General features: G+C 42.2%; 3 protein-coding genes across 3 annotated transcripts; 2 read left to right on the top strand and 1 right to left on the bottom strand.

Moving 5' to 3' along the window:
• The first annotated feature begins 330 nt into the window (after nt 1–330).
• On the top strand, nt 331–27,526 carry LOC308073547 (uncharacterized protein). Its single transcript, XM_080412499.1, has 4 exons — nt 331–503; nt 22,644–22,755; nt 24,820–24,921; nt 25,829–27,526. Exons 3-4 carry the CDS (start codon nt 24,852–24,854, stop codon nt 26,911–26,913), a joined length of 1,155 nt encoding a protein of 384 aa, XP_080268625.1. The 5' UTR covers nt 331–503; nt 22,644–22,755; nt 24,820–24,851; the 3' UTR covers nt 26,914–27,526.
• LOC308105843 (uncharacterized protein) lies at nt 483–4,658 on the top strand (the record flags this gene model as incomplete). Its single annotated transcript, XM_080456767.1, has 4 exons — nt 483–608; nt 3,002–3,103; nt 3,947–4,309; nt 4,648–4,658. Exons 2-4 carry the CDS (start codon nt 3,034–3,036, stop codon nt 4,656–4,658), a joined length of 444 nt encoding a protein of 147 aa, XP_080312893.1. The 5' UTR covers nt 483–608; nt 3,002–3,033.
• On the bottom strand, nt 9,176–15,685 carry LOC308106191 (uncharacterized protein). Its single transcript, XM_080457251.1, has 8 exons — nt 15,615–15,685; nt 13,295–13,494; nt 12,994–13,047; nt 12,436–12,532; nt 11,094–11,218; nt 10,490–10,837; nt 10,131–10,290; nt 9,176–9,743 (listed from the first exon to the last, which is right to left on the bottom strand). Exons 3-8 carry the CDS (start codon nt 12,994–12,996, stop codon nt 9,571–9,573), a joined length of 906 nt encoding a protein of 301 aa, XP_080313377.1. The 5' UTR covers nt 12,997–13,047; nt 13,295–13,494; nt 15,615–15,685; the 3' UTR covers nt 9,176–9,570.

Below are 27,526 nucleotides of genomic sequence, written 5' to 3'. Positions count from 1 at the left end.
CAAGTCGCCCCAATGAACTGCAGAGGCCAATGAGGTATCTAGGTTTCTAATATCTATGGATAGAGGCACTCGGCCCACGGGGTGTAAGGCCACAGTATAAAATGAGCAGTACCTAACACAAACAGTGTGAGGCAGCAATACGCCGACGGGTGTCTAGACTGCCGGAAAGCCAAAAGAAGAAGAAGAAGAAGAAGTCTCCAACGCGCGGGCGAACGGGCCTTTTGCGTGTTGTTGAAGGCAAGGGGCCGGGGGGGGGGGGCTGGGAGGCCACGCCCCTTCCGGTCATGGCGGCTTCTTAGCCACGTTTTTATGAATGGACTATCCAAGATGGCGGTGCCCGGTGTGTCAGTCGCTGTGTGAAAGAGAAGCGGAGCAGACGTCGATGAAATCCACCACCCGCGACCGCGTGTAAAAGTCCGCGTTGTGCCGGTGCTACAAACCATTCGGATCCTTGTGGAGGACACAAACCCCAAGCGTCAATCCTCGGGAGTTTTCCGTGTTCCGTTGGGTTGTTTACCAGCAGCGGAGCAGCCAGCCAGGCTGACCGGAAAAAGCGGAGTGGATTCCTGGAGCTACCCCTCCCCCCCCCTCTCTCTCACACAAACACGGTAATACCACTAGCCTCGGTCCCAGCCTCACTCATCTGCGAAGAGAAGAGGTATATAATACCACTGGTTGCCTCATTCATTCGTTCGCCACCACGGTAAAGGCCGTGGGGCATATTTTATTTTATTTTGGTTAACCAAGGTTTCAATACATTTGTGAATAACCTGTTTTGAAGGAACAGTGGGTTGTGAATAGTGACTGTCTGTGAACTGACGCTAAACTGTGTGGTATTGGACAAACTGTGGACTGGATTTTGGGTGTGGGCTGGGGATTATTTTACAATACAAAGTCAAACTGAGTTTCGATGAATTGAGTACAAAGGACCCCAATGGAAACAAGCGAAGCCATAGTGCTTTCTTGGGTTTTAAAAAATTAACTGTACTTCCCTGTGCTTGTCTTTGCAAACTGTTAATAAAGTATTCAATCAATCGATACATTTTAGCTGTGATTTAAAAGAACAGAGTTGTAGCAGACATGCAGTTTTCTGGGAGCTTGTTCTAGAAATGTGGTGCATACAAACGAAATGCTGCTTCTCTATTTTAAGTTTTGATTCAAGGGACTGAAAGCAGTCAGAAGAAGAGCAGTGTGCTCCAAACGTTGCTCAGCTCACTCAGATGGCACCAAAAATAAATATGTTAAGGGGAGCTACTGTGTTAAAACTTTTATTTTGTCTCTAGGGACTGAAAGAGCTTTACCAGATGACCAGAGAGGTCATGGTTGGTTCTCTATAGCAGGGGTCTTCAACCTTTTCAGGCCAGGGACCCCCAAACTGATGGGGTGATGGAGCAGGGACCCCCTACCTCGTAGGGTAGGGGGTAGGCCACCACATATATCGTATATTTATGTATAAAATGTTGTTTTATATGTATAAACATGAACAAGTAGGTGTGCAAAAGACCTTTTCTTTTCCAAGGTTTCAATACATTTGTGAATAACCTGTTTTGAAGGAACAGTGGGTTGTGATTAGTGACTGTCTGTGAACTGACGCTAAACTGTGTGGTATTGACACTATAGAGTGTTTGTTCAGTAACAGAGGCCCCCCGTGTCTCCAGCTTTTTAATAAACAGAAAAGAGAGTGCGCGACCCGTGCTCGCGCGCGGGAAAATGTGCGGTTATTGGGCGAATTGTGGCCGTTTTTGGGCGTTTTTTTGTTACTTTATTTCGGTTTTAGGGTTAGGTTAGGCTTATGTTATTTAATTCTTATTTTTGCCTGATTTTACCGATTTCTTTTTTATCAAAAATGTATTTAAAAAAAAAAAAGTTTTTTTTTTTTTTTTTTTAATAAACTGAGGGGGCACAATTTGAAACTGAGGGTGCCAGGCCCCCTCAGGCACCCCTGTGGCGCCGGGCCTGTGTTAAGCTAGGGAGATTGAGAGACCCCTGTTACTGAACAAATACTCTATAGGCCTACAGCAATGTGTTTATGGAGGAACATCTGAGACGTGAAGGCAATTACTATCAGAATATAGAGCTGTTCAACACTACAACATCGAATACAAAATTACTAACATCTTTAATGCGCTCAGCAGAGAGGAACCTTACTAATTTGTTGCCTAAATGTCCTATCCTCTAGCGCCACCCTTAGGCCAAACCTTACACCTGCATACACAATGTCTCAAAATGTAATGAGCAGCATAAAACTTGCTCAGCGCAGTCATGCTTCCTGGAAGATGAAATCTAACAGTTTCAGTATGCCCATGACCTATTTCAAAGCGCCACTAGAAGGCCCCAAATAATGAACTTTCACACGGTTGGGGCTGCTCAATTATGGCTAAAATAATGTCAATATAGCGATCATGATTATTTAACATGTATACTCACTGATTGGAAATATCATGTATTGAATTAAAATATGTTTTTGCTCCTTCATTGTTTGGTCATAGGGTTCTGTATAGTAGGGTCACTGTATTTGAATTTTAGACGATTAAACAAATTGTCTTGTGGTGCACACCACCGTAATAAATCTAGCACTGTGTGTGTTGTTCCTAATCAGACTCCTTGAAACCAAAGTGTTTCCAAACAGATGAATTGGATTTGTTGAATCTGGTTGACCAAAGGCTCTCTTTCCATCATCTATGCTTTTAGGGAGGGAGTGAAAGGGAACTCTGTCTGTGAATTCATTGTTGCTTGGTTGCAGAAACATTCAAAACAGAAACAGAAAACTACTTTCAACTTATTCACTTGAGACCATTATTTGCATCAAGAGTCCATTGACACATTTGTCCTTATGTAATCTTGGCTTAAGTGTGGTTTCTTCCCTAACACATACATCCCATAATCTTTGCACCCAGTTGGGTTTAGGCCAATTTCCTTTACCTTCTGCAAATATTATTGTTGTTCTTGAGACCACTAGGTCTCCAGTTAATAAAGTCCTTTTTCAATTGCTTCATTTCAGACCAGTGTGTGGAGTCCAGACTGCAGGTGAAGATGAACTCTCCAGACTCAGCCAGGGACATTTCTATTAAGCTGGAGGAACCTGAAGAACACCCACAACTCAGTAAGTTTCATGTGCTCTTTCTTTCTTTCTTTCATATTTTCTGTTCTGTAGGGCTGTCACACTATCAAATTTACACTACAATAACAATGGTAAAACAAAAAAAATACCAGCAAAATGTCTAAACGTACAGAGCCACATCATAAACATCTATTCACATAGATTTTAAACTACTTCCTGTTTAAGGTGTTCAAGGTGTCTGATTAGGAACAACACACACAGTGCTAGATTTCTTACGGTGGCGTTCAATTACTTCTTCTGTTTAAGAAAGTAGGTAGCTGATATATTGCACCTTAGCGCTAGGTATACTCTTAGTTGCTTGTTTTGGAAGAGAATGCACTTAAGACTTCTGGTGATTAGTAGTTTTCTTGCCTACCTATGTTGAATGCACTTATTGTAAGTCGCTTTGGATAAAAGCGTCTGCTAAATGACTGTAATGTAAATGTCATGTACTTCCAAACTTTTCACCAGAAATATCAAGCTTTCATGTCTGGAGGTGGCTCTGTTTCATAACGTCATGCACTTAGCGTATATTGTTTGATAATTTTAGGACTCAAATTAAATATTTGCTTTAACACCATTATTCATTTGTTGGGGAAAGTAACTAAATATATCCATTCAGATTACTTCTTAGAATATGTATTTAGCTGAAATCTTGCTAAAACGTTGAAGCCTGAATTTGTTCAGGCTGTCAGTTTCCAGAAACACCTGTAATAACCTTTAGTTAGTAACTGGTCAATTTAAGTAGGTAATAGCTAATTTTCTACATAGAACATATACAAAGGAAGAATAGTTTTATTTTTTAGAAATCCATTGTTCAATATCATGTTATTTTTCTGCTCCTAGACATCCTGCACATGGTTGTGTGTAAAGAGGAGGATTCTCCTGAACAGGAGAGGAGCCCCAGTCTGCTCCAGGAGGAACCAGAGCCTCCTCAGATTAAAGAGGAACAGGAGGAGCTACTTCAAAGACCAGAGGAGCCTGATGGGTCAATGTTGACATTACTAGCAGTGAAAAGTGAAGTTGATGAAGACATCTCTTCACACTGTTCTGAAATTGAAGTTGAACTTGAATCTGACACCGAAGTCACTGAAAACAGTGATGATTGGGCGGAGACAAGTGGAGGTGTCCACACTGGAGAAAAACCTTTCCAGTGTAAACTGTGTAACAAGAGTTTCAGCAGTTCTTTTGGTCTCAAGATACACCAGCGTATCCACAAGCCAAAACCTTTCCACTGTGAACATTGCGACAAGAGTTTCACTCTGTCACGTCACCTGAAGAAACACCAGTGTGTTCTCACTAGAGAAAAGCATGTCCACACTGGAGAAAAGCGTGTCCACACTGGAGAAAAACGTTTCCACTGTAAACATTGTGACAAGAGTTTCAGTCAGTCAGGTTATCTAAAGAAACACCAGCGTATCCACACTGGAGAAAAACCTTTCCACTGTAAACATTGTGACAAGAGTTTCAGTCAGTCAAGTCATCTAAAGTCACACCAGCGTATCCACACTGTTGAAAATCCTTTCCACTGTAAATATTGTGACAAGAGTTTCAGTGAGTCTAGTTCCCTGAAGAAACACAGAAAAACAGAAAAACATTTCCACTGTAAAAAGTGTGACAAAAGTTTCAAGCGATCAGATGACCTGAAGAGACACCAGCGTGTTCACACTGGAGAAAAACCTTTCCACTGTGAACATTGTGACAAGAGTTACCGTCAGTCAGGTGCTCTGAAGTATCACCAGCGTACCCACAATCCAAAACCTTTCCACTGTAAACTTTGCACCAAGAGTTTCACTCAGTCATGTCACCTGAAGAAACACCAGTGTGTTCACACTAGAGAAAAGCGTGTCCACACTGTTGAAAAACCTTTCCACTGTAAATACTGTGACAAGTGTTTCAATCAGTCACATCAACAGAAGATACACCAGCATTGGTGTTCAATACGGGAAGAACCTTTCCACTGTAAACATTGTGACAAGAGTTTCAATCAGTCATATCACCAGAAGATACACCAGCATTGGTGTTCAATACGGGAAGAACCTTTCCACTGTAAATATTGTGACAAGAGTTTCGTTGTGTCATCTGACCTGATAAGACATCAGCGTGTTCACACTTGAGAAAGGCCTTACCACTGTGAACATTGTGACAAGAGTTTCACTCAGTCAGGTCCACTGAAGACACACCAGCGTAGCCACACAGGACAAAAACCTTTCCACTGTAAACATTGTGACAAGAGTTTCAGTCGGTCAGGTTCTTTGAAGAAGCACCAGCGTATCCACACTGGTGAAAAACCTTTCCACTGTAAATATTGTGACAGTCAGTTAAGTGCTCTGAAAAGACATCAGTGCATTCACACCAAAAAACACTTTCCAATATAAATCACCTCACTGGGAGGATCAAATTAAATAGCTGTATGTTGTCAGGGAGTTGGATAGAGAGGCACACATATCATGTATATTTATACTGCTCCTGTCAACAGTTTCCATTAGGACTTGGCTTTTGGAGTCATTCCCCAGCTCTTTTGTTTTGTATCAGTTTATGATAACGGTAACTTTCTTTCTTTTTTACCTAGAAGTATTGCAAATTATTTTGGTGTTATGAATTTATACTATAAATGTAAACCATATCAATTGTATAAGGTAGAACTGTTTTACTAGGATGTTATTGTTTTTATATTATGATTTAATGTCATTTTCCTGTTCTCTATTACATGGCCAATGAATGGGGCACTATTTCAATTATTTTACTTATTAAATATCAGTTAACTCAGGAAAACAATATTGAATTATGACAGTATTTGTTACAATTAATGGGATGGCTATGTTAATTATTTAGTTGCTTTACATTATTACATTGTGTATTACATTGCAAATTAAAGCATATGGAAAACGCTATAGTGCATGCACACACAAGATGTAATGTTACATTATTATGATTAACTCATTCAGTGTCAGACTTATTTCAGACTCTGTGGAGTCCAGACAGCAGGTGCAGACAGCATCTTTTCACTTAAAAAACGTTTCAGGATGACAATTCAGTTCAAGTTCTAGAGACACAATATATTTTAAACTATATGATCTCAACATGGCCATGAAAAGGTTTTCCAATGATGTAAACAGCCATCAAAAACAAAACTAGCTCTGCATAGATAGAGGAACAGCAGCAATATTTAAGGCCAACAAAATTTGCACATTTCAACAACAAGGCACTTCAATGTGCTTTACATAAAACATTAAGCAAAGGAAACACGTTTTAAAAGGACATTGGGATAACTTACAGTAAAAACAAAAGAAGTACAAATAAAACTGAAACAGTAAAATTACAGTGCAGAAGAATAATCAAACAATTCTACCCAATTCTACTCGTTTATATGATGTTTTTGCATACTAATGTATATTTGTCTGTCATTAAATTGTAGTGATCGGCTATCTCACACACACCCCACACACACACTACGTTTATCCACGCCCACGAGCCATATACAGACGGTAACGTGCAGTCTCCGTCACACACGCCACTAGCGTTAAGAAGAAGGAAGCTAGCCTTGCACTATATAGCCAAGCTAAATGGGCATGAAAAAGTCCACCCAGGCAGGCAGTTGTTGAAGGAGTGCTGGGAATGGGGAGGAGGGGGTGGGGAAAGCGGTAGCTTTGTTTACAAAATAAGAGTGGAGGAGGAGGAGGAGGAGCTGGGATTGAGTGGGGTGGGGGGGACTGCGGTGGTGTGGCCTGCAGTTCCTCCATGGCTGCAAGATATATTTAAAGAAGGTAGGGTCATCTACGTCATTTTCGCTATCATGCAATTCCAGTCGGCAGATTCGTCGCACCATGGGAGCCAGACTGCAGCCGTGAGTTCAGTGGAATACATTGGAGTTAATGAGAGCCTGGTGGATCAGCTTGTGAACATTTTTTTTTTCTGAATGACTGAGACCTTTGTAAAGTAATTGCTTCTGGAAAATAAAAGAAGACATATCACACATTGTGTTCTGCTGTGTTGCTTTTCGATGTGTCCACTGTATAAGTTTATTGAGCTATCTAAAGAGCACAAAGTACGCGATACTGCCGAGCCAGAAACCAGTGTTGCCATGTCCACATATTATAAGCGAGTTTGGCCTTATTTTTCTGTGAAGTTGCTTGTAAATATTGGTAGTTGCGGGTTGCGGTTTTTGGGGCTTTTTTCTAAAGTGTAGTTGATTATTTGGACTTGGGCTTCAAAAAATTTTTAACCAGTGGTTCTCAATTATGTTTATGTCATGGACCCTCAAATTAATATGTATTTGTCCCTAACCCCCATCTGAAAATGTTTTGTGCCAGGGAGCCCCGTACCAGATTTGTGGTGTTAGTCACTAACACCACAAATCTGGTAAGGATTTTTGAAACACTAACAGTTAGTGTTTCAAAAATCGTCAATATTTCACATTTTATTTCACGATTTTTTAAAAAATAGCAGATCTACAAGCTCACAACGCGTTGTGAGCTTGTAGATCGGCTATTTTCAATGTATACAGTAAAGGTTTAAAGTGCTCATAATGGCCTAGTGCAAGTCTTCAATAGGGGTCCACGACCCCTAGGGGGTCCGCGAAGTACTGCAGGGGGTCCGCGAAATTGTTGCTTGATTAGACAATTAAAAACAAATATATAGCCTATATATTATTTTTTTCAAAAATGTCCATTTGTCTTCATATATTTTTTAAACATTTTCCACATTTATGTATTAAATAAATGATGATATCTATAAATGATTATGTCCATTTTGAATAGCTTGTAGCCTTGTATCCCAGCCAACATGTCCATCTGGGCCCCAGGTGGGTTTTAACTGGGCAGATGGGCATGGGTTACATCTGGTTTTGCACATGGGTTCCACCAAGCACCCACTTGTGGTAGCCCATATGGGCTTAAGTGGGTTTCTAACTGGGTCTTAGGTGGGTTCCAAATGGGCAATTTTATGTCGGAACCATGTGGGCGCCACCTGTGTTTGCCTATATGGGCTTGAACTGGGACCTGAATGGGCCTTAAGTGGGTTCCAGCTGGGCAAAAGTGGGTTTCTGACTGGGTCTTAGGTGGGGTCCAAATGGGCAATTTGATTTCGGAACCATGTGGGCGCCACCTGTGTTTGCCTATATGGGGTTGAACTGGGACCTGAATGGGCCTTAAGTGGGTTCCAGCTGGGCAAAAGTGGGTTTCTGACTGGGTCTTAGGTGGGGTCCAAATGGGCAATTTGATTTCGGAACCATGTGGGCGCCACCTGTGTTTGCCTATATGGGCTTGAACTGGGACCTGAATGGGCCTTAAGTGGGTTCCAGCTGGGCAAAAGTGGGTTTCTGACTGGGTCTTAGGTGGGGTCCAAATGGGCAATTTGATTTCGGAACCATGTGGGTGCCATCTGTGTTTGCCTATATGGGCTTGAACGGGACCTGAATGGGCCTTAAGTGGGTTCCAGCTGGGCAAAAGTGGGTTTCTGACTGGGTCTTAGGTGGGGTCCAAATGGGCAATTTGATGTCGGACCCATGTGGGCCTCACCTGTGTTAGCCCATATGGGCTTAAGTGGGTCCTGACTGGGTCTTAGGTGGGGTCCAAATGGCCAATTGTATGTCACACCCATCTAGGCCTCACCTGTGTTTGCCCATATGGGCTTGAAGTGGGATCTGAATGGGCCTTAAGTGGAGTCCAACTGGGCACGTTTGAGACCCATGTAGATCCCACTTCTAGCAGCCCAAGTGGGTAACATCCGGGCCCTTTGCCAACATGGGTTTCAAGTTGGTCCTGAAGGGATTTAAATAGGACAATTAAACAGTATATTGACAAGAACCATGTTTAACTACTGCTAAGTTTTACCAGGGTGAAAAAACAATATCAGACAATATATCTTTTGACAATGTTTATTATTTTAACTTTCGGCCTCCTGGTTTTTAATAAACCAAATACAAATATTAGAAAAACAAATACAAAATGCTTTGATAATTGTAAAATATAAAATGTATAAATGAAAATAAAGTGCAAAAGCTTTCAGAAATTGTGAAAAAAATTAATTTTTTTTTTTTTAATAAATAAATAAATGAAAATAAAGTGTAGACAGTATTATTGGGCCAATATATCTTCAACTCTCGTAAACAATCCCTTTAACTCTCGTAAATTATCATTAAGATAGAACTCTTGTAAACAATCATTTGTAATGATGTAAAAATGACAAATAACAGTGCAAACTCTAAAGTAACAACTTAAATGTTCTGGACACAAACTAATGAGGAACCCATATCTCTTAACTCAACTTCAACAAAAGGAGGGTTCTTCTCATGAGGTAGTTAATTATTCCAGCAGAGGGCCATTTCAGCCAACAAATCCTGAATGATAAACACACCACAAACTCTCTCTGTGTGTGTGTGTGTGTGTGTGTGTGTGTGTGTGTGTGTGTGTGTGTGTGTGTGTGTGTGTGTGTGTGTGTGTGTGTGTGTGTGTGTGTGTGTGTGTGGCCTATTGGGCCTGTTCCTGATTTTCCTGGGTGTTCACTGTGTTTTCGAGGGATCTCCTAGCTCGTAGGGTCCGGTTTCCACCACGGTCTCGAGCTCCGGTGAACCATTTGGACACGGCCATCTCTGCATCCTTCTGGTTTATATGCTGCGTGACGGCGTTCTTCTTTATTGCCCCTAAAATTAAATGACAAGAAGCCAACTTAGTAATGCTGGCTTGATTTTTACATTATGAAACCTTATAAGACAGACTTTTCAAAAGTTTTATATCGCTGAGAAATGTGTATGCTTTTTAAAAACAACCGAGTCAAATCTGAGAACAGTTCAAGCTATTCACACGGCCAAGTGCTACAGGAAAAATGCAGGATTATGTATAGAACCTGACAGCTAAGGTGGCTAAGATGTTCTGATGCATTATTGAGGATTCTTTGGTGAACAGAAAAAGAAAACGGAACAATAATTTTAAATGTCTTGAGCTATGGTGGCAATTTAGTTTTCATGTAGAACAACAAAGTTCAGGTGGCACCATCATATGTTATGGCAATAACACAAAATCTAATTTACCATATAGAACCTCAAAAAGTGCCAGTCCTCGGAACTCCTTCTTGCCACTGCGTCCGAAAAGGTTATACTCGAGTGCCAGCGTATTGGTCAGGAGGAACCCCATCATCCTCCTGACACAACGGTCCAGGGAAGTCCCCCCAATGTCTGCAACCACGGCAACCTGAGTATGATAAAAGTCACAGGAAGGAAATTCTGTATTAAGTGAACAGCTAAGATGTCAATGCCCGTTGTGTGCATGCACTCAAAGGGCAGGTTAACAGACTACCAATGTGATTAGAAAACACAAGCCCATTTTGAAGTGAATAAGCGATTTAGAAAATACAAGTACATTTTGAAGTGAATAAGAGATTTGAACTTACAACTGCAGACTTAAAGTCAGGGTCACCCAGCTTTAAGTTCATGGACTCGAGATCTGCCACCGTGTCCAGCGGGAACACAGCTCCTTCAGGCAGCTCGAGCGCTGGCAGAGATTGTTTCTCCTTCAGCAGCATGTTCAGCATCTGCCCATGGACCTTCCGAGTGCTCTTTACTTCCTCTAGGAGTCTCACGAGCTGGGTGAACATGTGTTCTCCCATGCCTGGTGCTCGTGGTGCTGGACTCGGGCTGCTCATCGGGGTTCCAGCTGTGGGTCGCCTTATTGGGGTTCCGGCTGTGGGTTGACTAGGGGTTCCAGTGGGGTGGCTCATCTGGGTCCCAGTGGGGCGGCTCTGTGTCACAGTTAATAATAATACACTTTATTTGTAAAGCACCTTTCATGACATGAAATGCAGCTCAAGGTGCTTCCAATTACAGTAAAGTAAAACTAATTTAACGATAAAGCAAAAAAAGGTAAGCAAAAGCATAAAACCACATTTAAAAATCAACCAAAAGCCAGAGTGAAGAAATAGGTCTTCAGCAGTGCTTTAAAGCTATTCACAGAGGCTGCCTGCCTTAGGTGTAATGGGAGTTTATTGGGGTGCTCACGTTTGTGGGTTCAGTGGGGCGGCTGATCAGGTTTGCAGTTGGGCGGCTTGCTCTTGGTCTTCCAACTGGGGTGTCCACATTCGGGATTCCAACGGGACTGGGGGTTCTTCTGGGACTCGGGGTTCCTAAACATAATGTAACATTTCAAGATGTTAAATTCTCTGTATATTTTTAAAAAAATAACAAAATCTAATTCCATACTTTTTACATACTTGTCTGAGAAGAGGGAGATACACCGGGGGGGGGGGGGGGGGGGGCAGCTCACTTTCTTGGACAGTGCATGGGGAGGTGTAGGTGGTAGTTGGCCATCATCGAAAGCTTCCGATTCCTCCTCACTCGTAAGCGCCTCCCTCTGTTTTGGCGTTGGCCTACATTCAGTTACAAACATAAATTTTAGCAAACATAAAAAAGTAACTTTAAGCAGTAGTTCTCAAAATGGAGTCCGGGGACCCCCATGGGTCCTTGAGGGGGTTCCAGAGTATTCCCAGCAAAATGTATTAAAAAAGTACAGGCAAGAGGGACAAATCAGTTTAACCATGCATACATCAACCATTTGAAAATTGCTGATCTACATGCTCACAACACGCCGCAAAGCAAGGCGTGGTGAGCTTGTAGATCGGTTATCTTCATTTCTTTTGTAACGATGAAATAGGGCATTCATTTACGAAAAAACTAAAAGTTTAATTATGGAGATACAAGGTTTCTGCCCGACGGCAACAATATCATGAATAACAGTGATCAAAGCTACAGAAACACATTAAATAATGAGTTGATATTTAATGTATACAATCATGCTGTTTGTTGTGCATGGTGAGGGCTTGCATGTCAAACAGCTCATATATGAGAAATATAGCATGACATGACATGGAGGAGCGAGCAGGAGTGTGAGGAATTGGAATGTGGTCGTCAGTCTAACCTGCTTGCTTCCTCCGGACTCGCATCTACTCTTCACCTCCTGGCTCGGAGGTGGGACTAATGCGTCTAATAATTATAATGGGTTAGATACAGGGGGAAATTCCAGGTTTCAGGGGTCCTTGAGGGGGTCCTCAGATAAATCCCCAGATAAATGAAGGCTAGTTAGGAACCAAATGGACCCTTATGTTGCTGTAACTCTCAGGGTTTATGGTGGTCCGTGGTCTAATGCAGGGGTTCTCAAAGTGGGGTCCGGGAGGGCCCTATATTCATCAGCTATTTAAAAAAAGAAAAACCTTGACATAACACCACAAATCTTGTATAGGGTCCTTGGCACAAAATCTTTTCAGATGGGGTTCCGTGGCCAAATACACACCTTGACAAGAAAACATTTTAGAACCATTGCCTAACAACAGCTATTTTTAGTTACCTCCTCTGTCGCCTTCGGGATGCATCATCACCATCAGTCGCCATGTCCGATGACGTCTCTCCCAGCTGGAGCTTCTCACGAGCCACTGCGTATGTCTCTTCAGGAAGAACACAAAAACAGGGGAAGGGGACATTAAAGCAATACAGCTTGTCATTTGTGGACTGGACATCTTCATCTCCAATTTACTTAGACAAAGAGAGAAGAATTACCCAAAAGAAAAACACACACACACACACACACACACAGTATTGCTTTACGGTAAAAAAATGTGTTTAACATGAATTGGCCTCCTGGTGGCGCTATAAAAGGCCCATGAGAAGAATCTGGGGCAGAGGTTCTGCTCCGGCATCCAGGGAGTGTGTGTGCACAGTTTCGCTGCAATCAAGGCAACGGTGCCGGAGATTAACTGTACACAGACCGAATGACACGGACGGAAGGACGGCCGGACAGACAGGGTGCAAAACATAATCTCTTGTCATGCCTTTCGGCCTGGGGAGACAATAAGGGTGGCTGAGAGCATCACATAGCTATATCTAGCCTATTATTAAGTCTACTTACCATGATTACAGTGGTCAGTTGACTCCAACACTGCCAAGCAGCTTCCACAAAAGCCTAAAATGTGAGAACACAAAACATGAACTATGAATGCTCTAACACAGACAAAGCACATTAAAAAAAAAAATCACCAAAAAATATCACTTACCCTACCTTTAAAAAGAAAAAAGTGTGTGTGTGTGTGGGGGGGGACAGATAAATCATGGTAGGTTTTTCACTAGTAAAAGCTTCACTCTGCCTTCATTAAAATTTCCTTTGGCAAAAGGATTACCCAAAGTATATGAAGCAGTTTCCATTAACTAACCTTGGTGTAGCCGGTCTGGGCCTACTTCTCAGCAGACCCTTGCTACGACTCTGCGTTGTGTTGTGCGTGTTTGATGGACAAGGAGATTCGGTTGGTGTCTTTAGCCGAAACTGTGGCGTATTTATTTCTCTGGACTGCATGAAATAAACACAATAATGCAGCAGCATTAGTACACAATAGGACGTCTGCAACACACCAGTCTCAGTCTGTCATACAAACAACTGAGCGACTAGTACTTATAAAACATTCAGATATCAAATCTGTCACAATAGATCACAATACACTGTATACCATTACAGTTACACTGGAAATGTATACACCACCGGCTAATTAATATTTTTTAGACATGTAAACAAAACAATAAAATAAACACATAGTACAAAACACAATAGACCAAAAACATGGGAGCAACAAACATACCTGCATGAAATAAACACAATAATGCAGCAGCATTAGTACACAATAGGACGTCTGCAACACACCAGTCTGTGGTGGGGAAAAGAAAAAAAGAAGCCATTAAACATGCTGCAGGTGCTGTGTGTGAGTCCTCACAAGTGCTGCTAAACAGTACACTTAACAAAAAGTTTGCTAAAACACTCAAACCTCTGCAAAACAACTACACAGCAACACATTAGCACCATGGAATGACATTATAACCTTGTTTCACAGTTTAAGATTATATAAACACTGTAAACATCATTTAGAACAGAAATCTACAAGAGCACAGGACAAACTCTCCTCACCTCAGTCTGTCATACAAACAACTGAGGGAGAGAGGGTGCAACGCAGGTACATGACGTCACTGCAGGAAATGAAGACTTCAAAATAAAAGCATTAGCTCCCAAAACGGTCTTTTGTAGTAAACATACCAAAATAAAAGTGACAATAAATAATATTGGAATAATAAAATAAAACGTGAGGGATTATTGGTGGAATGCATTTCTGTATATTTATATACCTGCTACATTGGCAGTGGTGTAAAGTAACTAAGTACATTTACTCAAGTGCTGTACTTAAGTACAATTTTGAGGTACTTTCACTTCACAGAAATACTTCCAATTTTAAGTACTTTTACTTCTACTCAACTACATCTCAGAGGCAAATATTGTACTTTTACCCCACTACAATTGTTTGAAAAAAAAAAAAAAAACGTTGTAGATTTTGATTAGTAGCCTATTACAAAACATACATTAGCCACTTCAGCCATTTGAAATAAGCAGATCTACAAGCTCACAATGCGTCGCATTGCAAAACATTGTGAGCTTGTAGATCTGCTATTTTCAAAAGTTTTTTCTGCATTTCAAAACTTGAAATTAGACATTCAGCATAATGAGTACTTTTACTTTTGATACTTTAAGTACATTTTGATAACAAAAACTAGCATTCTAGCTAACATTATGCATTGCTTTTTTCCCCCCCATAACCACTAGCATTCCTATTATGTGGGAAACATCCGCCCAATTCTCCCAAAATAGCAGATATACAAGCCAAAATAAATAAAGTACATTTTTAATTCCGGACTTTTACTTGTAACAGAGTATTTCTACATTGCAGTATTGATACTTTTACTTAAGTAGACGATGTGTACACACTGAAGCTTGGATAGGCTGGCTTAGTGCTGCTCGGATGCAATCTAAAGCCAGCCTGGTATATCCGGTAACTGTTCACATACACACATATGCAAACATGATGTCGTTTCCGTATCCGCTCTAGACCGGAACTATTACCTACTAAGTGAATTGATACCAGACCAGTCCAGTTAGCTCTGTTCATTCTTTTTCTTTTAGTTCGCCATTATAAATTAACGAACTGCTTCACAGTGGTGCTGGTTACAACTATGCTAATGCAATTATTAAAAACGCTAAAAATCTATAATTTTATACACACAGATAAACTAATGAGAATGCATTTTAATCACGAAACTTGTCAAAATGGCGGGCTAACGTGAACTAGCATGCTAGCTAATATTATGCATTGCTCTCCGGACTAAGTTGCCACGGCAATATAATATATTAGAATAATAATAATAATAAGTTTAATCAAACGATGACAGCCAGATGATGGTATCTGAACGGGATAATACATACTATTCACCATAGGACTCACTTACCAGTTAGCTATCATGCTAATAATGACTACCAAGCATAGACTGTGCTACCATGGCTAACAAGCTACAATGAACCTCCAGCCCGCACATAATTCACAAAACATTTAGTCAAAGGATGACAGCCAGATGATGGTATCTGAACGGCATAATAAATGGTGGTACAAACTATATTACTGGCCCCAAAAAATGGAGGGAAAACAGCTTGTTACTTACTTAAATACATATCTCTCTCAGTTCACTGCTCCAACACTCCGTCTCCTTGGAGTGTATCCAATCCGAGAAATAGATCGGGAGATTCTGGAACTACTTCTTTTAATGTCCAACAACCTTTTATTGATTTTATTTTGGTTTGTTTAATCTAAAAATCTCCTTCTAACGAAGGGTTGGCGTACGGTAAATCCACCGGGCGGTTTGAGAATTCAAACGGGAATGACTGACGTGACGTCAGTTCCTGTAGTTGGCAGTGTTTCCATATTTTGCGAAAGAAATAAGCAGACAGGTCTATGAAAACAAGCCGAAAACTGTGTATTGGCATACGGTCATGTGGTGACTAAAGGCCACATGGCCTATATATACATATATAGAATTAAGGGATCAAAGCTTTCCCTTTATTTTTATTTTTTTGTATATTGAAAATAGCCGATCTACAAGCTCACAACGCGTCTTCAAACAAGCCGCTTATAATAAGCAGACATGGCAACACTGCCGTGGGCTTACGATGCACGGCTGCAATGCATTCAGGGACTTGAAGTTGACTTTAAAAGTGTTAATTGTTCTTCAACCCAACTTTTTGTTACTTGTAATTGAATTTATCTGCAGGTAGGAACCAACAATCTGATACAGTACCAAACTGACACAGAGGCAGTTATACTTATTATGGGCAGGAAAATTATTAAAGGTTTTTTAAGGTTTATATTATGTGTAATAAACCTTGTTTCAGGTATGAGAAATGTAAAGAGCCCGCCCACAGAATATTTCTACTGTAAGCATTAATAACGGAGGCAGAACTTCCAATGGACATTAACAGGATACTTTATTTATTTAACTATACTAAAGCAGAAAACACTAATAAAAGACGAGAGGTAACCATAGGCAAATCGTATTACAATTCATTGAATGATCAGTTATAAACTATAGTCCTAATTAAAACAGCTCGAGCATGAATTCATGAACACCTAGAATATAATCAAACACATTTACTAGAAACTCTAAAACTACTACTTAACTTTCCAAGGATAGGAAACCCCCCAAGGGGTCTGGGCTTTGGCGCTGGGTCAGCAGACTTTGAATGACAGTTTTGTGTGAGTTGCCCCAGCCAGCACGCCCACGTGGGACCCATATGGTTTCAATGCGGGCTACTTGGGTACCAAGTGGGAATGGGCTTGAACTGGGCAAATTATGAGGGTCCCACATGGTCTGCATATGGGCTAACTGGGCACGGGCTTGAACTGGGCAAGCCCATGCCGGGCCCACATGGTCTGCATATGGGCTAACTGGGAGTGGGATGGAAGTGGGCAAGCCCATGTGGTTCCCACATGGTCTGCATGTGGGCTAACCGGCATGGGTTGGAAGTGGGCAAGCTCTAGCCTCTATGTAGATGAGACGTAAACTTAATCTGTCTGTGTGTGTGTGTGTGTGTGTGTGTGTGTGTGTGTGCGTGTGTGCGTGTGTGCGTGCGTAGGTTTGCTGTGTTCAGCGCATAGATATCGATACACATAGAACTGTTCTGACTGCTGCTGCTCATTCCAACTGCAGAGCTTCACTTTCTATGCTTATAATGTCTATGCTGACTGAGCTACGCTTCCACGCTCGACGGGATCATAGATGTACAAGCCCACAAGCGTTGCGGAGACGAGTTGTTGTGCGTTTGTAGATCGGTGATTTTTGACGCGCGATACCGTCGTGCGTCGAAGTATAAACCAAGCTCATTGAGCCATGAAAAGCATCACAACTCATTGAGTTCTCAACGGATTTACACACGGTTTGGTTTGTATGATACAGGATTATTCTGGCTGTAAACATAATATAGTATAGCCTAACTTATAAAACAAAAACACTTTTTGTCTGTTAGTTATTGCAGTGAAAGGATATGAATCATATAATACAGCAGTATTTTATTATTAGTCAAAAAGGTACAAAAAGGTGTGCTTGCACATATTTTCACAAATTGGTACCACCTGTGACCATATATATATTTTTTTGTATTACTATGTCATAGCTTATATTTTGGTATGATAAATATGCCAATATAGTAGCACAAACCTACCCCCATGCCCACTTAGCCCATATATAGCCCTTATGGAACCCACTTTTGTGATACCAGTCCTAACCCATGCCCACTTCGCCCGTACATAGCCCATATGGAACCCAGACATGGGTGACCAGTTCTAACCCATGCCCACTTAGCCCACACATAACCCTTATGGGACCCAGACATGGGTGACCAGTTCTAACCCATGCCCACTTAGCCCGTACATAGCCCATATGGAACCCACTTTTGTGATACCAGTTCTAACCCTCTAATTGCTTTAAAAATATATATGTATATATATATTCCAACTTGCTTTTTGACGCTGAATCCAACGGTGCCAGTCTCAAAGCTGCACGACCCCTAGGGGCCAAGATTATCATAAATAACTGTCTCAAAGGCTTGGAAAAGTCATTTTTCAAAATCAAACATCAGATTCTGGGTCAGTGTGTTGCCCAGAACGCGCCCATATAACTTTTGTCATACACAGCCTTACGGTTCTCCTTAATTAGCTGGGGTCAAGGGGCTATCTTCTGCGCGTTATATCTCGATAACGATGCGTTTTTGGAATCCGCCTTTTGGATATGTCGTACAGCTCATTAAGGCGCACGCGTGGATGCCCTTGGTGTCCCGATCCGACATTCCTACGAGAAATTTGTTTTTTAAAGTTTGCATTCATTATGGTCTAAAGGTCTAACACTCTATGTAGCTCCCTGAAAGTAGAGGACTCTGCGTGGGAGTGTTGTACGAGAAAGGCGAAGACATCGACGCGTGCGCCTCTGCGAGCTTTACAACATATCCGAAAGGCGGATTCTAAAAACGCATCGTTATCGAGATATTACGCTTTATTGCGCGTTCTAAGTCAACATTTGGTGACCAGTTCTAACCCATGCCCACTTAGCCCGTGCATAGCCCATATGAGACCCATACATGGGTGACCAGTTGTAACCCATGCCCACTTAGCCCACACATAGCCCATATGGAACCCACTTTTGTGATACCAGTTCTAACCCATGCCCACTTAGCCCATACATAGCCCTTATGGGACCCAGACATGGGTGACCAGTTCTAATCCATGCCCATTTAGCCCACGTATAGCCCATATGAGACACAGACATGGGTGACCAGTTCTAACCCATGCCCACTTAGCCCGTGCATAGCCCATATGAGACCCATACATGGGTGACCAGTTTAACCCATGCCCACTTAGCCCACACATAGCCCATATGGAACACACTTTTGTGCTACCAGTTCTAACCCATGCCCACTTAGCCCATACATAGCCCATATGGGACCCAGACATGGGTGACCAGTTCTAATCCATGCCCACTTAGCCCGTACGAAACCCATATGAGACCCAGACATTGGTGACCAGTTCTAACCCATGCCCACTTAGCTCGTACAAAGCCCATATGAGACCAAGTACAGGGTGATCAATTCTAACCCAAGCCCACTTAGCCCATATATAGCCCATATGGAACCCACTTTTGTGACACCAGTTCTAACCCGTGCCCACTTAGCACGTACATAGCCCATATGGGACACAGAAAAGGGTGACCAGTTCCAACCCATGCCCACTTAGCCCACATATAGCCCATATGAGACCCAGACATGGGTGACTAGTTCTAACCCATGCCCACTTAGCCCATGCATAGCCCATATGAGACCCAGACATGGGTAACCAGTTCTAACCCATGCCCACTTAGCCCACACATAGCCCATATGGAACCAACTTTTGTGATACCAGTTCTAACCCATGCCCACTTAGCCCATACATAGCCCTTATGGGACCCAGACATGGGTGACCAGTTCTAACCCATGCCCACTTAACCCACATATAGCCCATATGAGACCCAGACATGGATGACCAGTTCTAACCCATGCCCACTTAGCCCGTACAAAGCCCATATGAGACCAAGTACAGGGTGACCAGTTCTAACCCAAGCCCACTTAGCCCTTATATAGCCCATATGGAACCCACTTTGTTACACCAGTTCTAATCCATAACCACTTAGCCCGTACATAGCCCATATGGGACACAGAAAAGGGTGACCAGTTCCAACCCATGCCCACTTAGCCCACATATAGCCCATATGAGGCCCAGACATGGGTGGCCAGTTCTAACCCATGCCCACTTAGCCCACACATAGCCCATATGGAACCCACTTTTGTGATACCAGTTCTAACCCATGCCCACTTAGCCCATACATAGCCCATATGAGACCCAGACATGGGTGACCAGTTCTAACCCATGCCCACTTAGCCCACACATAGCCCATATGGAACCCACTTTTGTGAAACCAGTTCTAACCCATGCCCACTTAGCCCATACATAGCCCATATGAGACCCAGACATGTGTGACCAGTTCTAACCCATGCCCACTTAGCCCACATATAGCCCATATGAGACCCAGACATATTTGACCAGTTCTAACCCATGCCCACTTAGCCCACACATAACCCTTATGGGACCCAGACGTGGGTGACCAGTTCTAACCCATGCCCACACATAACCCACATAGAACCCACCAAACTTGCCCAGTTCAAGCCCGCGCCCACTTAGCCCATATAGAACCTATATGGAACCCACTGCAATTGCCCAGTTCAAGCCCATGCCCAATTGGTACCCAAGTAGCCCACATGTGCCCCACATGGGGCCCAGGTGGACATGTTGGCTGGGATACATGATTATTGTGCAATTGACAGATTTTGTTCTCAGTTAATAAGGTATGATTTATAAATGGCAGTTTGGCCACCCTACTCACTGTACCCTGTACATGTATGTTTAAAATAAAAGCATGAATATATTAATCTGTCAATTATTTTTAATAGCTTAGTATTGATGCACAATAACATGTATGTTTATGAAACACAACTGTATACATTAATTATACAATATATGTTGCCCCCCCCACCCTAGGTAGGGGGTCGAGGTAGGGGTCCCTGCTCCATCTCCCCATCAGTTTGGGAAAACGTTGAAGACCCCTGGCCCCCGGTGCTTCTTTTGGGCTTGTTTTCCTAGACCTGGTTGCTTATTTCTCTCACACCATCTGGCAACACTGCCAGAGACGATTTTTATACAGTCTATGGATGATACATGCCGCTGTTTAGATGCCTCAATACAATTATACAGTGTGCTAAAAAAATCCGAATTGATTGGATAAAAACCTGTGATATGTCTTCTTTTATATTCCTGAACCGATTATCTGACAAAGGACACAAACGTTCAGAAATAGTGTTTGTTCACAAGCTGGTCCAGCTGGCTGCCATAGACTTCATAGTATTTCACCAAACTTCCTGTTCCAGTTTTGGCTCCCATGCGCATCAATGGCGTCTGCCATGCAAGCAATGGCGCCTGCCCGCCCCCTAGGCCGTCCCTTCCTTCTTTTCTAATTTCCTTGCATGGCTGCTACCAAAAGGGGAGGTGGACTTTATGATAGCTGAGAGAATGAAGGAGAAGGGGAGAGGAGACCCAGAGGATTTGGTGCAGGAGAGGACGCAGGAGAATTGGGCAGGCCACTTACAGGTGTACACAGATGGGTCCATGGACCCAAATAGTCAAAGGGTGGGGTTTGCAATCCACATTCCCTCCCTGCGGATCACCCAGAGCAGAAGGCTGTCAAATGGGGGGTCAGTTTTTACGGCGGAAGTAGTGGCCCTTGTATGGGCAGTAAATTGGGTGGAAGAGGTGAGGCCGCAGCAGGTGATTATATGCTCGGACTCGGCGGCGGCACTGATGGCTCTGCAGGGTGGGAGTCACGGGTTAGGCCGGATCTCATTTGTGAACTGCAAACTGCACTATATAGAGTAGAACGGGCTGGGAGCAGAGTGGGGTTCATGTGGGTGCCAGCACATGTTAACCTCACTCCGTCAAATGGAAGAAGCTTGCGACACACATTTTGTTTCACAGCGTACTTGCATCTGAGACTTCGGGCGCAGAATCGATGACAGACGGAGTTTCATTTTTTCAAGATACTAGGCAGGTGATTGGATGATCCCGCCCCTAGCAGCCGCTGATTGGTTCGTATGCGCAGCGGTTCGGGCAGCTTTACTCTGTGAGCAATCCCAGACCCTCCTTCCTGAAACCAAATGCAATGCAATGCATGAGATTTCCGGAGGGAGGGGGTGTTTACCAGGCTAAGCACATGTGGGGGTGGAGGGAAACGAGGCTGCTGATTTGGCAGCCAAAGAGGCCCTGAGGAGGGAGGAGGTGGATGTGGGCATAGCCTTGGGGATCTCAGAATACCGCAGTAAAATAAAGGAGGAGATAACCAGGAGGTGGCAGAAGGAATGGGAGGGGGAAGAAAGGGGAAGGTTTTATTATAACATACTAAATAGTGATAGGGGAGGGAACGGCACTCTGGGGAACAATAGAAGGGAACAGGTCATAATGACAAGGTTGAGGCTTGGACACTGTGGCCTAGTAGCAGGGGGACTGGCTCGTATTGGGAAACATGGAGATGGACTGTGTGAATGTGGAACTGAAGAAACTGTGCAGCATGTGACAATGGAATGTGCCAAATATACAATGGAGAGGAGTGTGCTGTTCACTGCAGTACTTGATGCAGGGCTGTCTTGCATCTCACTGAGGAATGTACTGAACCCGGAGGAAAAGCAAAGTGCAGTGGTGAAAGCTGTTATGGAGTTCCTTGTGGACACAGACATGTACCATAAGGTGTAAGGCCACAGTATAAAATGAGCAGTACCTAACACAAACAGTGTGAGGCAGCAATACGCCGACGGGCGTCTAGACTTCCGGAAAGCCAAAAGAAGAAGAAGTCTCCGACGCACCCACGTTACTCACGTTTTTTTTATGAATGGACTATTCAAGATGGCGGTGCCCGGTGTGTCAGTCGCTGTGTGACAGAGAAGCGGAGCAGACGTCCATGAAATCCACCACCCGCGACCGCGTGTAAAAGTCCGCGTTGTGCCGTTGCTACAAACCGTTCGGATCCTTGTGGAGGACACAAACCCCAAGCGTCAATCCTCGGGAGTTTTCCGTGTTCCGTTGGGTTGTTTACCAGCAGCGGAGCAGCCAGCCAGGCTGACCGGAAAAAGAGTGGATTCCTGGAGCTACCCCCCCCCCCCCCCTCTCACACAAACACGGTAATAACACGGTAATAATTTTGGGTGTGGCCCACACCCAAAATCCAGTCCACAGTTTGTCCAATACCACACAGTTTGGGCTGGGGATTATTTTACAATACAAAGTCAAACTGAGTTTCGATGAATTGAGTACAAAGGACCCCAATGGAAACAACCGAAGCCATAGTGCTTTCTTGGGTTTAAAAAAATGTAACTGTACTTCCCTGTGCTTGTCTTTGCAAACTGTTAATAAAGTATTCAATCAATCGATACATTGTAGCTGTGATTTAAAAGAACAGAGTTGTAGCAGACATGCAGTTTTCTGGGAGCTTGTTCTAGAAATGTGGTGCATACAAACGAAATGCTGCTTCTCTATTTTAAGTTTTGATTCAAGGGACTGAAAGCAGTCAGAAGAAGAGCAGTGTGCTCCAAACGTTGCTCAGCTCACTCAGATGGCACCAAAAATAAATATGTTAAGGGGAGCTACTGTGTTAAAACTTTTATTTTGTCTCTAGGGACTGAAAGCAGAGCTTTACCAGATGACCAGAGAGGTCATGGTTGGTTCTCTATAGCAGGGGTCTTCAACCTTTTCAGGCCAGGGACCCCCAAACTGATGGGGTGATGGAGCAGGGACCCCCTACCTCGTAGGGTAGGGGGTAGGCCACCACATATATCGTATATTTATGTCTAAAATGTTGTTTTATATGTATAAACATGAACAAGTAGGTGTGTAGGTGTGCAAAAGACCTTTTCTTTCTCTACAAAATATGTATAAATGTTATTGTGCATTCAATTCTAAACTATTAAAATATGTCATGTTATGTTTAAAGAGATGTTTGGAGAGAAAAAAAATTACGTTTTATCAAACAACAATTTCGCGGACCCCCTGTTGAATACCTCTGCTATATAGTGTTACAGAACAGACACTATAGAGTGTTTGTTCAGTAACAGAGGCCCCCCGTGTCTCCAGCTTTTTAATAAACAGAAAAGAGAGTGCGCGACCCGTGCTCGCGCACGGGAAAATGTGCGGTTATTGGGCGAATTGTGGCCGTTTTTTTTTAACTTTATTTCGGTTTTAGGGTTAGGTTAGGCTCATGTTATTTAATTATTATTTTTGCCTGATTTTACCGATTTCTTTTTTTTTATCAAAAAATGTATTTAAAAAAAATAAAATGTAATTATTATTATACTTTTTTTTTATAAACTGAGGGGGCACAATTTGAAACTGAGGGTGCCAGGCCCCCTCAGGCACCCCTGTGGCGCCGGGCCTGTGTTAAGCTAGGGAGATTGAGAGACCCCTGTTACTGAACAAATACTCTATAGGCCTACAGCAATGTGTTTATGGAGGAACATCTGAGACGTGAAGGCAATTACTATCAGAATATAGAGCTGTTCAACACTAAAACATCGAATACAAAATTACTATCATCTTTAATGCGCTCAGCAGAGAGGAACCTTACTAATTTGTTGCCTAAATGTCCTATCCTCTAGCGCCACCCTTAGGCCAAACCTTACACCTGCATACACAATGTCTCAAAATGTAATGAGCAGCATAAAACTTGCTCAGCGCAGTCATGCTTCCTGGAAGATGAAATCTAACAGTTTCAGTATGCCCATGACCTATTTCAAAGCGCCACTAGAAGGCCCAAAATAATGAACTTTCACACGGTTGGGGCTGCTCAATTATGGCTAAAATAATGTCAATATAGCGATCATGATTATTTAACATGTATACTCACTGATTGGAAATATCATGTATTGAATTAAAATATGTTTTTGCTCCTTCATTGTTTGGTCATAGGGTTCTGTATAGTAGGGTCACTGTATTTGAATTTTAGATGATTAAACAAATTGTCTTGTGGTGCACACCACCGTAATAAATCTAGCACTGTGTGTGTTGTTCCTATCAAGAGTCCATCGACACATTTGTCCTTAAGTGTGGTTTCTTCCCTAACATACATCCCATAATCTTTGCACCCAGTTGGGTTTAGGCCAATTTCCTTTACCTTCTGCAAATATTATTGTTGTTCTTGAGACCACTAGGTCTCCAGTTATTAAAGTCCTTTTTCAATTGCTTCATTTCAGACCAGTGTGTGGAGTCCAGACTGCAGGTGAAGATGAACTCTCCAGACTCAGCCAGGGACATTTCTATTAAGCTGGAGGAACCTGAAGAACACCCACAACTCCGTAAGTTTCATGTGCTCTTTCTTTCTTTAATATTTTCTGTTCTGTAGGGCTGTCACACTATCAAATTTACACTACAATAACAATGGTAAAACAAAAAAAATACCAGCAAAAATGTCTAAACATATAGAGCCACATCATAAACATCTATTCACATAGATTTTAAACTACTTCCTGTTTAAGGTGTTCAAGGTGTCTGATTAGGAACAACACACACAGTGCTAGATTTATTACGGTGGCGTTCAATTACTTCTTCTGTTTAAGAAAGTAGGTAGCTGATATATTGCACTTTTACCGTAGCGCTAGGTATACTCTTAGTTGCTTGTTTTGGAAGAGAATGCACTTAAGACTTCTGGTGATTAGTAGTTTTCTTGCCTACCTATGTTGAATGCACTTATTGTAAGTCGCTTTGGATAAAAGCGTCTGCTAATTGACTGTAATGTAAATGTAATGTACTTCCAAACTTTTCACCAGAAATATCAAAGCTTTGTATTTGTAAATACAGACAGACACAGACAGACCTGTTGTGTACGGCTTGGCCTACAGCCTAATTTACTCCCAAATCAGAGCTCACATGTGAAGCATTATGTTTTAATATTGTTTGATAATTTTAAGACTCAAATTAAATATTTGCTTTAACACCATTATTCATTTGTTGGGTAAAGTAACTAAATATATCCATTCAGATTACTTCTTAGAATATGTATTTAGCTGGAATCTTGCTAAAACGTTGAAGCCTGAATTTGTTCAGGCTGTCAGTTTCCAGAAACACCTGTATTAACCTTTAGTTAGTTACTGGTCAATTTAAGTAGGTAATAGCTCATTTTCTACATAGAACATGGACAAAGGAAGAATAGTTTTACTTTTTAGAAATCCATTGTTCAATATCATGTTATTTCTCTGCTCCTAGACATCCTGCACATGGTTGTGTGTAAAGAGGAGGATTCTCCTGAACAGGAGAGGAGCCCCAGTCTGCTCCTGGAGGAACCGGAGCCTCCTCAGATTAAAGAGGAACAGGAGGAGCTACTTCAAAGACCAGAGGAGCCTGATGGGTCAATGTTGACATTACTAGCAGTGAAAAGTGAAGTTGATGAAGACATCTCTTCACACTGTTCTGAAATTGAAGTTGAACTTGAATCTGACACCGAAGTCACTGAAAACAGTGATGATTGGGGGGAGACAAGTGGAGGTGTCCACACTGGAGAAAAGCCTTTCCAGTGTAAACTGTGTAACAAGAGTTTCAGCAGTTCTTTTGGTCTCAAGATACACCAGCGTATCCACAATCCAAAACCTTTCCACTGTGAACATTGCGACAAGAGTTTCACTCTGTCACGTCACCTGAAGAAACACCAGTGTTTCCACACTGGAGAAAAGCGTGTCCACACTGGAGAAAAACGTTTCCACTGTAAACATTGTGACAAGAGTTTCAGTCAGTCATCTATCCTGAAACAACACGAGCGTTTCCACACTGGAGAAAAACGTTTCCACTGTAAACATTGCGTCAAGAGTTTCAGTTGGTCAGGTAATCTAAAGACACACCAGCGTATCCACACTGGAGAAAAACCTTTCCTCTGTAAACATTGTATAAAGAGTTTCATTCGGTCATCTGACCTGAAAAGACACCAGCGTATCCACACTGGAGAAAAACCTTTCCACTGTAAACATTGTGACAAGAGTTTCAGTTGGTCAGGTTCCCTGGAGATACACCAGCGCGTTCACACTGGAGAAAAAACATTCCACTGTAAACATTGTGACAAGAGTTTCACTAGCTCAGGTTCTCTTAAGTATCACCAGCGTATCCGTATCCACACTGTTGAAAAACCTTTCCACTGTAAATATTGTGACAAGTGTTTCAATCAGTCAGTTCACCAGAAGATACACCAGCATTGGTGTTCAATACGCCACAGTGGGGAAGAACCTTTCCACTGTAAACATTGTGACAAGAGTTTCATTGTGTCATCTGACCTGATAAAACATCAGCATGTTCACACTTGAGAAAGGCCTTTCCACTGTGAACATTGTGACAAGAGTTTCACTCAGTCAGGTCCACTGAAGACACACCAGCGTATCCACACAGGATAAAACTTTTCCACTGTAAACATTGTGACAAGAGTCGGTCAGGTTCTCTGAAGAAGCACCAGCGTATCCACACTGGTGAAAAACCTTTCCACTGTAAATATTGTGACAGTCAGTTAAGTGCTCTGAAAAGACATCAGTGCATTCACACCAAAAGGGGAAAAAAGAAAACACTTTCCAATATAAATCACCTCACTGGGAGGATCAAATTAAATAGCTGTATGTTGTCAGGGAGTTGGATAGAGTGGCACACATATCATGTATATTTATACTGCTCCTGTCAACAGTTTCCATTAGGACTTGGCTTTTGTAGTCATTCCCCAGCTCTTTTGTTTTGTATCAGTTTATGATAACGGTAACTTTCTTTCTTTTTTTTACCTAGAAGTATTGCAAATTATTTTGTGTTATTAAAGGTAGGGTAAGTGATATTTTTTGGTTAAAACAAAAAGTATTTTGTTAAAAGGTTAAAATACTATATTCTGATAGTAATCATTGCTATAGAGTGTTTGTTCAGTAACAGAAGTCTCCCTGT

The sequence above is a fragment of the Gymnoscopelus braueri genome (assembly GCF_963280865.1).
Source record: "Gymnoscopelus braueri genome assembly, chromosome: 18".
NCBI classification, from domain to species: domain Eukaryota; kingdom Metazoa; phylum Chordata; class Actinopteri; order Myctophiformes; family Myctophidae; genus Gymnoscopelus; species Gymnoscopelus braueri.
This window is presented reverse-complemented; position numbering and strand designations above follow the sequence as displayed.